At 41.8% G+C, this 15452-nt stretch overlaps 1 protein-coding gene across 4 annotated transcripts in view; it reads left to right on the top strand.

Annotated features, from left to right (window-relative positions):
* The window catches only part of rbfox1 (RNA binding fox-1 homolog 1), a 1792700-nt gene that overhangs the window by 1017039 nt on the left and 760209 nt on the right, over positions 1-15452 (top strand). For 3 of the 4 annotated variants that reach the window (XM_080206634.1, XM_080206632.1, XM_080206633.1), the window contains exon 4: positions 13107-13555. The exons of the other annotated variant lie outside the window; for it this stretch is intronic. Coding sequence is in view for 2 of the 3 variants with exons in the window: in XM_080206632.1 (XP_080062758.1) it covers positions 13538-13555 (18 nt within the window). In the remaining variant the exon portion in view is untranslated. The remainder of the gene's footprint in view (positions 1-13106; positions 13556-15452) is intronic. 4 annotated transcript variants of the gene reach the window in all.

Genomic DNA, 15452 nt, shown 5'->3' on the forward strand with positions numbered 1-15452 from the left:
CCCACATACAAACATTTTACGCATTCATATTTTATATCTTAAAAGTAGCAAGAACAGATTGCCCTCAATCCAAATAGTGGGTCATAAGCGACATTTGCCAGCCTAAAAAATGGCCATTGTGTATTCTCAGAGAGCCAAATCAAAGTGTTGTGCGCAGTCGATTCCCTTAGCACACTCACAATGGAACTGGTCGCTTGGACTGAACACCATTACTCTGCCTTTAATGTTAAGAAAGGAAGTTGAATTATTCAAATCATTTGACAGATTGTTTGTGACCGAAGAACAATTAGCTTTTTGCACTGCTAGCAATTCCAGCCCCTGACATGTAATCCCCCTGAAGATTGTAGAAATTTTTAACATATTCCCCTGAATAACTTAAGATGAGAACAGACTCGCACTGAGGTCTTTTTATACAGGTTCTATTATATCATCAACAAAAATCTTGCTAAAATCTGGTTAAGCTTACATTGAATGCTGTTGGATGTTTTCAATGCACCACTTCCTTTTATTTACATATCAGCTGAAGAAAATTATGAGTTAACATTAAAGAAATGTACCAAGGGATTCTGCATTTGGCAATGTGTCAATATTTGTACTTTCCAAATAATATTTTGCTGAAGGGTTAGTTGTGGGATGGCATGGTGGTTAGCACTGCTGCCTCACAGCGCTAGGGACCCAGGTTCGATTCCTGGCTTGAATCACTGTCTGTGTGGAGTTTGCACGTTCGCCCCGTGTCTGTGTGTTTCCTCCGGGTGCTCCGGTTTCCTCCCACAGTCCAAAGATGTGTGGGTTTGATTGATTGGCCATGATAAATTGATCCTAGTGTCAGGGGGATTAGCAAGGTAAATACATGAGGTTATGGCAGTAGGGTCTGGGTGAGATTATAGTCGGTGCAGACATAAAGGGCCGAATGGCCTCCTTCTGCATTGTAGGGATTCTATGAATGATTAATTGCAGTAACGAAGGTGAGGGATACCAGTACAATATGGAACTCAGTTTTCTTCTACTTTAAGCACTCACTGTCACCATCAATTACTCCTGTTCTGGATTTAGCAATGAGCAAATGGAGAGGGATAGTAGATCTTTGGTTTCATTACCTGTGTGAAGTGTATTTGATCATGCATTGGAAAATCATGGGCATTTGCCATTTGGTCTTTTGGTGCTTTTGCTACAGGTAAGGAATCTGACTCATTATTATCAAAGTTCAGTTACCCCTGCTTTAAACATATACTTAAACACAAACTCAGAGACATTTCCTCTTTGGCCTCAGCTAACATAAAACTACATGGCTGTGTTTTCATGTCTGTTGGACAGACACAGGGCTGCATCTGTGCCTTTCAATTGAGGTGCGAGTTGGATCATAAAATGTTGAACTTAGAGTGATTTCCTCCTCAATAGTTACTCAGTTCAGTTTAATTACTGCCAGATTTGATATTAGGAACTGGCATTGAATTGGGACTGCCCACCATGAAAACAGATTGCCAGTGGCCACAGGGGTAGGCAAGTGCTAAGGCAAGCTGGTGAGAAGACCGACCTTGGTTCTCTGGGACTTAACATCTGTTGCTTTAGAAACAGCTAGCTCCTCTAGAACTTACCCTACAAACCCCTTCACCCTGCCACATCTATTTCATGCCAACGTATGTCCCTGTTCACGCCCTCTTGCTCATTCTTGCCACCACCATGCCACCTTATAATCCCATGCCAACTTTTATTTGCCCTGTATCTGCCGTGGGCAGACCTCAGGGAAAAAAAATAAACAATCTAACTGAGCTCTCACTCTTCTGCACCTATACTGAAGAAGAAACTCTCAGTCATGAAACTCATTCAGAGGTTTTAAAACTTCTCAAGTATTCATTCCATTCTGAAAACAAACAAATTTGTATTGTGACCCATCAAAATCAACTATTCCTTAAATAGCCTATTTAAAATATCAATCAAAAGGTTAACTTAGCACCCCCTCCCCAAGATAAGTGCATTTGTAGCAGTTGAACCTCAGTCAAGCATTCATAATGATTTCAGCTTTAATAATAGTCCTTGGGAAATGCCAACACTGAATTCTATTGAAAATGCAGGAACATAGGGTATTTTTTTCTAACCTACACCATACAGCCTATTAGTCAAAACAGTGCAGCTGAAGGTGTTTCTAAAATTTCTAACAGATAGCTTCAGCCAGTTTATTTTTTCAAATTAAAGGGCCAGTGAGCAAAATAACTTCAGCTCCACTTTTCAAGAGCAATTCTCTCTACTCCATAATTTGTGGCTCCCATACTGTAGTTTAGGTCCTTAGAACAGCAAAGGTGGGACCTATCTGAACTCAGCACTAATTATAAATGGCTTTGCTGAGTTTGGGTTTCCTGATTGATTCATGTTCTGCCCCCTTCTCTCTGCTGACAAGAATGGGGCCTTTTCCTCCAGGATCCATCTACCATATTTAAAGATCATCAAAATCTGCTAGATTTCATGGAAATAGGCTACTTGGGCCGAAATGTAATGGCCGTTCATGCTGGTGGGATTTCCCTACCCCACTGCAATGAATGGAGATTTAACTGGGCGCCAAATTCTCCAACATTGCAGCACTGGGAGCATGGTGTGAACGGCCAGTAAGATTGCGTCTCTGTTTTTTTGATGGGAAAGCAATTTCCTATGCCTTCCATAACCCATACTAAATACATGTGGCTCCTTGGTGAGCCAGGAAGTTCTTTTGGGTGCAAAATGTGCACTCAACTCTTCCAAAGCCAGGGATCCCATTTGTGAAGACCACAGGAACATTGTATTTCCCCCCACACATTATTTTCCATGTGCTGGTGTGGGTTTTGTAAGCCCCAAACAAAATGTACCTCCTTGGAGAGCTTAAGCCTGTTGAACAGTAGGGAACATTCTGAATGGTAAGTGTAAATCATTTGACACATTCAAATGTCATGACTAGATATGATATTTTCATGTGAATGTGTTTTTAATGCAGTGATTTATCTTTGGAATCTGTACTTCAAAGACCTTACATTGACCAGCTTTGTATAATTGTTGTCATGCATTACAGTGATTTTCAGGGTGACATGGTAGCATACTGGTTAGCACTGTTGCTTCTCAGTGCCAGGGACCCGGGTTCAATTCCCACCTTGGGTCACTATCTATGTGGAGTTTGCACATTCTCCCTGTGTCTGCGTGGGTTTCTTCTGCGTGCTCCAGTTTCCTCCCACCATCCAAAGACAGCTGGTTAGGTGCATTGACCTGAACAGGCGCCAGACTGTGGCAACTAGGGGAATTTCACAATAACTTCATTGCAATGTTAATGTGACACAAATAAAAAAAACTTTAATTTATCAATTATTTGCAGTGATGTAATGCATTGAAAATTTATTTTTCAAAAAGATGCCCACTTAGCATCTGCTGCCATTCTGTTTGCTGTGATTTAAATAGAGTGACAGCTAAGACTGTTTAAGAAAAAACCCTGTTTTTGAAAGTTGAAAACATTTGATTTGATTTGATTTATTATTGTCATATGTATTAGCATACAGTGAAAAGTATTGTTTCTTGTGTGTTATACAGACAAAGCATACCACTCATAGAGAAGGAAAGGAAGGAGTGCAGAATGTAATGTTATAGTCACAGGTAGGATATAGAGAAAGATCAACTTAATGCCAAATCTGTAAAAGATTGAATTAGAGCATTGTTAGAGAGCTTAAAAGAATTAGAATGAAGTTTTAGAAGCATAATATGAGAGTAAAAGATAGAATTGGAGAGTATGCTGGGCTCAGTTTGCAAGAAGTTGCCTTGCTCCAATGCTAATTGCACCTGTTCCCCTCATTTGACTGACAGGCACTCTGCTTTGAAATAGAAATGCAACAGCATTCTGTTCAGTCAGCTTCATACAATGTAGCTGCAAGAATTTGTTATAATAATTGTAGATATTATGAATGCTTGGCTAGGTTTCAAAAGCTGTGATTTTCAGCTTAGCACTGGGTATATTAATCCAAAAACAGTTGAAACGTTTAATAGGCTGTAATAACAGAATGTGCATTTGATGTGTTCTTTTGCTTGCTCACAAGCTTAAAAGGCTTTTAAAGGATTTAAAGAAAGTGTTTTTTTTCCAGTATCAGTGATAGCATGTGTGAATTCAGGGTTTTGTTAGATTATTAGAGGTTTAATTTTGCTCCCAGCTATTGCATGATTCCTGAGACCATATTTAGTGCATGCTGGGTGAGGAGCTATGCAGGAGTTTTGGGGTTGCATGGTTGCTCTGAAGCAGTATGGGGTGGCATTGGGGATGAGTGGGGGTAGAAAGAGCATGGGATAGCATGCAAGGTGGTTGGAGGCTGAGGGAGTGATATTGAACAGAAGACTCCCAACTAATGGTGACAACTTCAACGTTAGAGATACATTATTGGAATTTTTACCCTCATCATTTGAAATCGTAAAATTCGTAATGCAATTTGATAACCTGCTTATCTGAAAACCAGCAGAAGAATAAACATTTTAAACAGGAATTTTGAGGCAGGAGTAAAGTATTAGGGCAGAATTTTCCCATCCCGCCCACCACAGGAATCATAGCAGGTGAGGCAGGACCATGCAAAGGTCTGTTGACCTTGGGCAGGATTTTCTGGTCTTGGGGTGAGCACAGCTGGAAAGTCCTGCTCTTAGAGCCATAGAGCAACATGGCATGGAAACAGACTCTTCGGCCAACCATGGTACCCTCCCAGCTCGTACCAATTGCCCGCATTTGGCCCACATCCCTCTAATCCTTTCCCATCCATCTACTTATCCAAACGCTTTTTAAATGTTGTTATTGTACCTGCCGCAACCACTGTCTCTGACAACTCATTCCATATATGCACTACCTTCTCCACGGAGAAGTTATACCTTACTTCCCTTTTAAATCTTTCCTCTCTCACCTTAAATGTGTGCCCTCTAGTTTTCAATTCCTCTTCTCTGGGAAAAAGACTGGTAGTAGAATGGCAGAAAAGTTTTAAATCATCACATATTTGAACAATTTTACCCATTAATAAAAATGGTGACTGAATGTTTTTACTTGGAATATATTGCTCGTTGCATCATTTAATGGTATTGATGTTTGGCTCGGAGACAGAGAGGGATATATGTGTAAAACTTTAATATTGAACTTTGATGTTGTAGCTGAAGCCAATCAGTCACTCAGTCAACCGGTCTGACCTATAGCAAGTGACCACCTGTTTTGGTTCTGTACGGTTAAGATTGGACAATGAGATGACAGCACCAACAGGAATTACCTATTCACAATGTAAAGTATATTGTGATAACACTCTCACCTCTGGGTCCACAGGCTGTGTCTTCATGGCCCACTCCTGAGATTTAAGCACAAAATCTGGTTGTACTGCTGACCACTGACTAGTACTAACCTAGTCCCAACTGCACTGCACTATCAGAGGTGCCATCAATTAAATGATGTGTTAAGCCAAGGCCTCATCCATCCTTAATAGTGGAAGTAAAATATCCCATGGAACTATTCAAGGAAGTGCTGTGGAGTTCTTCTTTATCTCTCAGTTAACACCACCGAGAAAATAATTTGGCTATCATCACAATTGTGTTGAGAGACCTTGCTGTAATCAAATTGGCTGTTTTGTTTCTTACATTACAGCATTGACAGTTTTTCAAAAGTGCTTTGTGGCCTGTTGTGAAATTGTAAAAGGAGTATAACATTGCAAGATGATCTTATGGGGTGGGAAACTGTCTTTTATAATCGTATAAATGACCGAGAAAATAATATTTTGAAGAGAGTGGAAGGAAGAATAAACAGATAAATTAAACATCTTCAAAGCAACAAATTATCAATGGGTCACAGTCTGTATGGAGTCTGCATGTTCTCCCTGTGTTTGCGTGAGTTTCTTCCGAGTGCCTCGGTTTTCTCCTACAGTCCGAAAGACATGCTGGTTAGATGCATTGACCATGCTAAATTCCCCCTCAGTGTACCCAAACAGGGGCCAGAGTGTGAGGACTGGGGGTTTTTCACAGTATCTTCAATGTAATGTTAATGTAAGCCTATTTGTCACACTAATAACTAAACTTTAAGCCTAACTCAGCCCCATAAATGGGCAATTGATGACCACTTAAGGTCTTCTTCACTCTTGCTAACTGTGGGACGCAGCATTGGGAAGGGGTGCTTGCTGAGAGCCTTCCCTCTACCTTTACGGATGGAACCTTCCCACCTCTTTCTGCAGTCTCACCCAATGAGCCCCCATCCCATCCTGACTCATTTCTGGCCAGGATCCCTCATCAATCCTCAACCTTTTGTCAGTGTATTGTCCGCACCCATCTCAGCTCTTGATGGCACAGGTGAGTAATTGAGAGCTGATGGCTTTTGATTGGCAGCTCTAAGGGTTGCATTGGGACTTCCACCCCTAAGGTTCTAGATCTTGTGAAAACCTACCTATTAGCCAGTCAAGGGTCTGACGGGCACTTAGTATTGCAGGCCATCCCCAAAGGAGGCAATTTGGACCTCTCCCCAGCTCTCCAGCCGTAAGGAAATACATGTGATCACAGGAACAAGTGGGGGTGGGGTGGCTAGGTAAGATGTTCTGTTGAAGTGTGGGTGCAGACTCAATGGGTCAAATGGCCTTCTTCTGCAGTGTAGGGATTTGATGATTCCATGACTCCCATTGCCTGCATTAAATGCCACCTTTCAGTATCTTAAGTAAGTTTTAAATGTGATAAATAATATTACAAGTTATATGTGATTTTTTTTTACTGTCGTTAAGGTGTATGAATGTTCTTGTTTTGTGTAAGTTATTTGATGGATTGCTTTGGCACATTTGCTGTTTTGCAGTAATAAGTTAAATGTTATATTCCATTGGGATTCCAATAAATATCAAAAGGGTCTCTGACTATGAGTGAACGTTGCTACTGGAGATAATAGAATATTACAGTAGCTACTTCTCAGTCATTCAAGCAAAGAATGTCCCCATGGAATAAAAAAACGTGATGTGGAGACACCGGCGTTGGACTGGGGTAGGCACAGTAAGAAGTCTCACAACACCAGGCTAAAGTCCGACAAGTTTGTTTGGCAGCAAAGCTTTTGGAGCACTGCCCCTTCATCAGCTGATGAAGGAGCAAGACTCTGAAAGTTTGTGCTGCCAGATAAACCTGTTGGACTCTAACCTGGTCTTGTGAGACTTCTTACTATAAAAGAAATGACCAGAGAGGTGTTTGAATGGTTTTTGGGAAGCAGCAAAACTCTTGTGACCGAATTGCTACCTTAACCTTATTCTGAAACCTTACTCCTAATTCTTGTTAATTCTCTGTAAAATGCGATCCAAAAATTGACACAGAAGAATGGTGAGGCTAATATTGCTGTCCGGTTTTTAATGTACAAATTCCGCAATAACTTCAGATGAGGGCAGGTTGCAGCTAAGTATGTAAGTCAAATTGTTGCTCTCTTAGATACACCACTGTTCTATTAACTTCACAAGAAAGTTTAAGTTTATTTATTTGTGTCACAAGTAGGCATACATTAACACTGCAATGAAGTTACTGCAAAAATCTCCTTGTTGCCAACTCTGGTGCCTGTAATGGTACACTGAGGGAGAATTTAGCATGGATAATGCACATAACCAGCACATCTTTCGGATTGTGGAAGGAAGCTGGAGCACCCGGAGAGAACTCATGCAGACACAGGGAGAGTGTGCAGATTCCACGCAAACAGTGACCCAAGATGGGAATCGAACCTGGGTCCCTGGCAGTGTGAGGCAGCAATGCTAATCACTGTGCCACCGGGCCTCCTCATTCAAATTTGAACAACATCAATTTTCTGTACTTGCAGAGTAAAGATATGAATTAAATTTACCACCGAATGTTGAATCTATTTATTTTTACTTTCTCCCTTTGTCTATTTTTACTCTCCCAATCCATTCTCTCACTTCATTTATTTTCCTCTATCTGATGTAAAATTGAATTCGCGCACTCTGACACACACTTTCGCGTTCAGGACTTATGCTGTTAATTTCACAATTCTTGTGATAGCCTAGCAAGATGCCCAGTTTCTTGTACTGTGCTGCACCTTTTCTGTCTCACGCTTACAACAACCTGCAGAGCAAAATATAATGGAGATTAAACGGATGATCGCAAGTCGAACTAGCTGCAGGTGGCAAATTATTGAACCGCCAAAACAATGTTTGGACCAAAATCAATATTTAAAGTTCAGAAAATGCCACATTTTTCTCTCTATTTTCCATGGGACGGCACAGTGGCACAGTTGTTTGCATAGTTGCCTCATAGCGCCAGGGACCTGGGTTCAAACCCAGCCTCAGATGATTGTCTGTGTGGCGTCTCCATGTTCTCCCCATGTCTGCATGGGTTTCCTCCGGCTGCTCCAGTTTCCTCCCACAGTCATAAAGTGTGAGGGTTAGGTGGATTGGCCGTGCTAAATTGACCCTTAGTGTCCCAAAATGTGTAGAATAGGGAAATTAGCCGGGTAAACGTGTGGGGTTATGGATATGGAACAACGGATGAACCTGAGTATGATTCTCAGTTGGACTGTGTGTGCAGGCTTGATGTGCCAAATGGCCTCCTTCTGCCAGTGCTGTACAGCTGTGGTAGCACCAGTGATGACGAATCATTGATGATCTTGGAGCTTGAGGGAGATGACATTGTAAAACATTGTAAATGATATAACTTACACTCTAATATCACAAAGGCCCAGATCCTCCAGTCTTCCAATAGTCAGAAACCAGACATACCACCCAAGATGCACCATGGCATCCCATGGAAGTCCCAACTCCATAATTCTATGGGAATTACTGAGGAAGTTTGAACTTTGGGTTGGTAGGTCCCCTCTCCCCAGGAAGCTATGAAAAGGTCTCCGAATGATTAGAGATGGAGCCTTCGAATGGTTCCGACTGACTTACCTGGATAGTTAACCAGGAAAGGTAGAGTAAAAACCTGGTCGAACAGCTGCGTAACTATAAAGCTGACCCCCTCCCCTCTCCCCCACACCCCACAGCTACTTGCACCAATTCCCCAATCCCCCCTTGAACCTCCCTGCACTTCCCTCAATTCCCAATTTCTACCCGACCCCGTATTAACCCCTGACCTGTCATGACCTGAGCTAACCACTGGGCTCACCTCCTAACATTCACTGCCCGACCTCACTAACGCCCAGCATCTGACACCCCCCCCAAGCCCCTGATTCCCATCTGACCCTTTGATAACCTCCCCCCAACCTGACATGACCTGGCTTCACCAACTGACTCAGCACCTGATTTCCCCAGCAACAGCCATCCTCACCACCAACTACCCCCACTCCCACTTGACCCGATCTCACCATCTCAAATCCTATTCCCCACACTTCTATTACCTACCCCGAACCAAGACTTATCCCCTTGAACTGACCTGATCAAACCTCACCAAATGACAACTCTCCCCGACTCTCCAATTCCCTCACAATGCCTGCCATACCCTGGGCCTGACATGTTCTGACCACAACACCTTACCCCCAGACCCACTTTTCACCCTTTCCCACTCTACCCTCTCACCCACTTTACCCCTGACCACTTACTTTACGCAGTCTATCCTCTCACCCACTTAGTTTACCCAGCTTACTCCTCACCCTCTTTACCCCAGTACCCACCTACCCAATCCACCTTATCCCCTCACTCGCTTACCTTACCTACCCTAACTCCTTTGCCCACTTATCATCTCTCCATAGCTTTTCAGGGAAATTTGGGGACACTTAAACTCTTTACTTGACAGTGAGTGCCATTGAAGGGTTCTGCATGGATCCTTTACTCTGCTTCTTTCAAATTTTCCTGAACTGAGCCAGATCTGTAGAATTCTCTGTGGGAAGAATACTCTGAAATATTGGAGGAATATAAGTGTGTATTCTTTTTGTCTGGTCAAGGTCAGAAACAAGGGTTCAGGTTAGGGTGCATCATAATGAATGCACTCATCAATTGGAAACGCAAATGAAAAGGATGAAATAAAATAAGAACATAAGAATTAGGAGCAGTTGAAGACTGTATGGCCTGTTTAGTCAACTCCAGCATTCAATATGAACACAGTCAGTTCTGAGCTTCAATCACTTTCCCAACTGCTCCCCAGATCCTTTGTTTCCCTGAGGAATCTGTCTACCTCAGCCTTAAAGGGAGGCCACTTATTTTCTAAATAGGGAGAAACTTCAAGGGTGCTCCAGTGCAGAGGGATCTGGCTGTCCTTGTTCATGAGTCATGGAAAACTAGCATGCAGGTACAGCAGATAATAAAGAAGGTGAATGGAATGTTGGCTTTTATAGCTGAAGGAATAGAATACAAAGGTAAGGAAGCATTGTTGCAACTATACAAGGCATTTGTGAGGCTGCACCTGGAATATTGTGCATTGTTTTGGTCCCCTTATTTTGAGGTAAGATGTAGTGGCATTGGAGTCAGTTCAGAGGAAGTTCACTAACTTGATTCCAGAGATGAGAGGTTCATTCTATGAAGAGAGATTGAACAGTTTAGGCTTATACTCTGTGGAATTTAGAAGAATGAGGTATACAAAATGATAAAAGATATGAATAAAGTAGACATGGAGCAGATGCTTCCTCTTGTTGGGGCTTTCTAGCGCAAGAGGTCATAGTCTTAGGGTAAGGGGTAGCAAATTTAAAACAGTTGAGGAGAAACTACTTCTCCCAAAGGGTTGTGAATCTGTGGAATTCGCTACCTCAAAGTATGGTGGATGCTGGGACAGTGAGTAAATTTAAGGAGGAGTTAGACAGATTTTTAATTGGTAATGGGTTGAAGGGTTATGGGGAGAAGGCAGGTAAATGGAAATGTGGAGCATATCAACCATGATTGAATGGCGGAGCAGATTCGATGGACCGAATGGCCTAATTTTGCTCCAATATCTTCTGAACTTAAGAACTTAAACATGTTCAATGTTTGTGAATCTACAACGGTCTGGGATAGAAAATTCCAAGTTTCACAAGCAGGGAGGTATGGTGGCACAATGGTTCGATTCTTGGCTTGGGTCACTGTTCATGCAGTGTCTGCATGTTCTCCCCGCGTCTGCATGAGTTTCCTCCGGATGTTCCAGTTTCCTCCCATAGTCCGAAAGACATGCTGGCCATGCTAAATTCTCCCTCAGTGTACCCGAACAGGCGCCAGAGTGTGGTGACTAGGAGATTTTCACAGTAATTTCATTGCATTGTTAATGTAAGTCTACTTGTGACACTAAAACTTAAAACTTTTAATAAAAGAATTTTTCCTCATCTCAGTCCTAAATGCCAGAATTTGTAGGAGCCTCAAGAATGCTTACCCACCCTTTTCCCTCTGAGGCCCAAATCTTTGCTATTCCCAGTTACCAGATGACAGGAAAGTGACCGTTATTCCATTCCTGCTTCAATTCTGGGCTCATGCACCGCATCAGCTCCAAATGTACCTGAATTCTTTGCCCTGGTTAAATTTATATTCATTACTGCTGGCCTCCTTGTACTCCTTCCATGCCCAACCATTCTACTTTCCCAGCCTTTGTCCTGAACTGCCCACGAGAAATACCCCAGAAGACTGAGCAAAGGAAAAGAAGCACTCACACTTATAATCACATTTTTAAGCTGTTCCTAGGCACTTGACGTCCATTCGAAGGCACATTTGTTATTCAGGCCAACAGGAAAATCAACTCGTGTGCTACAAGGTGCACAAACAACCTGATGGAAACAAACCTGCTTCTGATGTTGTCAGGAATGTTAGTTAGGTGATTAGGAGAATGCCTTAGACTTTGACTCATGTTCCAGGGTCTCTTATGTCTGCCTAAACAGGCAAGTTAGGCCTGAGTTTAGCATCTTATCCAAATGATGGCACCTCTAATCTAATGAATTGCACTTAAGTGTCCGTTTAGCTTATCTACTTGAATTCTCGAGTGAGACTTGAGCCCACAACCTGCCAAATGAGAGGTGAAAACGCTAATGGCTGAGTGGAGTTGATCGACTGCTCTGTTTGAAAAAAATGTTGCATTCTAGTAATAGAAACGAAATGTAATCAGTGGAAGTGAAGCAGTTTCACCGGAACAATTGGCAGAGCCAGATTTGTGACCATCCGGAATATAACTCACTGCGTCTCACTTTTTTGTAGCCTATCATCCGCTTAGATTACTAGGCAAAACTATTGTGGTTTACAGATGGTTATATTCGTGACATGCGGCAACCTGTCTCATAGTGAGAGCAGTTTTTTTTAAGTTATGATGTTCTATTTGTGGTTTCAGCAGGAACTGATTACAGCTTGTGATTATAACAGAAGCTGTGTTGATATTCTCCGAATATTTTAAGGCTTCAGGAGATAGTATTATTCTCTTGCCAGTGGTTTTTGGAAGTTTCCAAAAATTCTGTTTGATATATTAAATACAGAGCCTTATTAACATGTGTCTGCAACAAACGTAGCTAATATTACCAGCACATCTTCCAGTAAAAGTGAATTGTGTTTTGTATTTTGTTGAGGAGCTGACTTTGCAAGTCATGTACAATAGCACTTTTACTGGGAGGTGGGTAGGTTTAAGTGTCGCTTGATTGCTGTTTGTTAACCGTATGCATCTTAATGTATCATCTCAATCCCATTTTATCATTACCAAGTCTGATGAATATTGTTCAAGGCCTTTTCCAGCAGGTGCCTATCCATTTGCCACCTGTCCCGGTGCCGTGACTGATTCCTCAATTTAACAAAATGCATTTTAATTATTCAGGAAAATGTTACCTTGTGTGACCAGCCTGAATATGCGTAAGTAAATGTATGTTTCCCAGTCAACTTGCCGGCAACAGCAGCAGCCAGCAGCAATAGCACAGTCGTGTCAGTAGATGGCTGTAGAAAAGTACCTTGAACGCTTTGGTGTTGGTGTAATAAGATTGGGGAAGACCTTGACCCGACTGCTTTCTGGCTTTATCTGATGTACAGTCAGAAAAATAAAGGGAAAGCTGTGTGCAGTACATGCTCCAGACTTCAGTGTAGTAGCTTCCTTGTGTTGTGTTTGAGTTTTTGTGGGACTTGTCAGTAGGTGACCGTGTCTGTTGCAAACATGGTAATAGTTTGAATGCCAGAGCCATTCCACCACTTGAACTGACCTGTGTGCCTCTCATCCCTGTCTGAGTCCTGAGCACCCTTCTGTTTTTTTCCCTGCAGAGGGGGCTTCTAATCCCAGAGCTGCAATTAGGCTGACACACTCAGAGAGTGGTGTCACCCTGTTCACTTCTGCCTGCACCCGGATAGTGGGCTGCTTCAGTGCACCGACTTCCTCATTAAAGAGACGCGCCAAGGACCGTACCCAAATAAGCTTGGCATTCAAGAGGAAAAGATAGCAAGAGAAGAAATTGAGAACGAACGGGAAAAGAAAAGAAACAAAAAGAAACAGCCTGAAGCAAGTTTCTTCACACGGAGGAAAGCTGGTGTGCGTTTATCCAAGAAATAAGAAGAGGCTTGCAGGAAAAAAAAAGGACTGTAAAGACTGATAGAAAACAGAAGAACTGTATCCTCTCTCCTCAGTTTGTAGCAGTAATTCTTAACCAGGAAAGGAATCTTTACTACACAGCTGGAGCCTCAATTCCCTATTCAAAATGATGATGTATTTGTGGGTAGGTAGTATCTCTTTCCACGCTTTTTTGACAGGAATGTATTTTATGTACTTTAGCCACGTTAATGCAAATATATTGAGGAAAGAAATATGAGCAAATAAGCACGGCCTGTGTGTCCTGAAGTACATTATGATCTTTTGTTGGTTAAATTTGAGACCTGGGTTTAATAAGTTCCGTAAGCAGGAAGATCAATAGCCCAACCTTCATTAAAAAGTTATAAGTGTGCAGTGAGTTAACGGGCAGCTGATGGGCCGCTGTATCGTGCTCCGATACACTTACTGCAGCAGTTGTAGAATCCAGACGTGTGTTTTTTACCCAGCCAAATGACACCTGCTGCCCTGTGATGGGCGGAGGTTGAAGCCGATTAGCTTTTGTTCTTTGACCTGTGTTGTTAACCAGAATTATTCAACAATCCCGGTGGCCTTTGGTGTAATTTTGATTGTGTAAAGTCATGTGGAAAATGGTTTAAATTATACGACGCAGGACTGATCTGTGTGAAATCAAAATCAACGTGGGAATGTAAGCACCTCATAGATTTTAATACATGGTTGCATGTCAATTAGAAGTCACGCTGTGTTGTCTAATACAGCTGTAATTTCATATCCTATTATATACCTTACTGTACAAACATATTAAAACACATACAACTGTGCAGCCATAAACCAGGCTGCCCTTGGCACACAGCAGGTGGACCGAGAGTATGCAACCTAATAATTAGCTATTAGTTCTAAAAGAAACCGCTGCAATGCCAATTAGTATTTAGCAGGCACTGGTACCTATGCATGACAAGGATATGTGCAGCACACATGTTTCAGGAACTATGTTAGATTGAAGGTGTTTGTGGAGTTAAGACAGATGTTCAGCACTGGTCCTGTCTGCTTGTTGCACCTGCCCGCGTTTTCACTCTTGCTTGGCTTTAAGCCTCCAGCCTTGTTTGTTTATTTGTTCGGACAATAAGATGCAGCGTTGTACATTTACTTTGTCACTGCTCACACATTGGTTTATTTACAATCAGCCTGTGGCCCTATCGTACACTCGCGTCCTCCATTTGTACGGAGTGTTCTAAGCAGTTTGGGGGATGCATATTTCACAGACTCGAGTTGCCCAGTGAAGTTTCCACTCCGCATTGCATTCCCTCACATTTAAACTGATCAAAGGAATCAAACAGACTCGTAACTTTGAACACGTGTTACCACTTTTGTCCCATTTATGGATTCGGCATAGATCTGGTTAAGCTCCCCTCTGTGAAAATGGTACTCCATAAAAAAACATCGTGCCGTCATTGCAAGTTAAGTGTAAAACCCATGGAATATAATCTATCTGTTCAACCTAAATGGAAATAAAAGGTTGGGAGATGTGATCAAAAATGCTGCAGTGCTTAAAGGATACAGAATAGATGAGGCTATCACTGCTGGTCCCTTGCTCTCTGAACAACACTCTCATGTTACTCCTAGTTCCCAGGGATGTTTTTAAAAATTCTTTCTGAATATTCTTAGTGTAATTCAAACCTTTGTATTATGCTGATATTCAAAATCAGCCAACAGCATTCAGTGTTGGTAACTTCCATGCTTCTGCAGTCTAGTGAGGAGAACGTATGATGGTAAATAATTCATGCTGAACCTGGTAGTGAATCAGATACTTTTCTTATTTGAAGATTAATAGGTGCAATTCATAGCTGGATATGTTACTTTTAAAAATAAATAAAATCGTAGGCAATAGCTTATGTAAGTTTAGAAGTGTCATGGTTAAGATATGATTGACATGGTTAATTTTATCATTTTAAAATACACAGCGAGCTTTATCCTCTTGCTTTTTTTGGACAACTGAGTTCAACATTTCACCTATTCTTGCCTTTAACATTCACATTTTGATCAGATGACATTAGATAATTAATAAT

This window comes from Carcharhinus amblyrhynchos, chromosome 18, assembly GCF_965287045.1.
Source record: "Carcharhinus amblyrhynchos chromosome 18, sCarAmb.v2.hapA, whole genome shotgun sequence".
NCBI classification, from domain to species: Eukaryota; Metazoa; Chordata; class Chondrichthyes; order Carcharhiniformes; family Carcharhinidae; genus Carcharhinus; species Carcharhinus amblyrhynchos.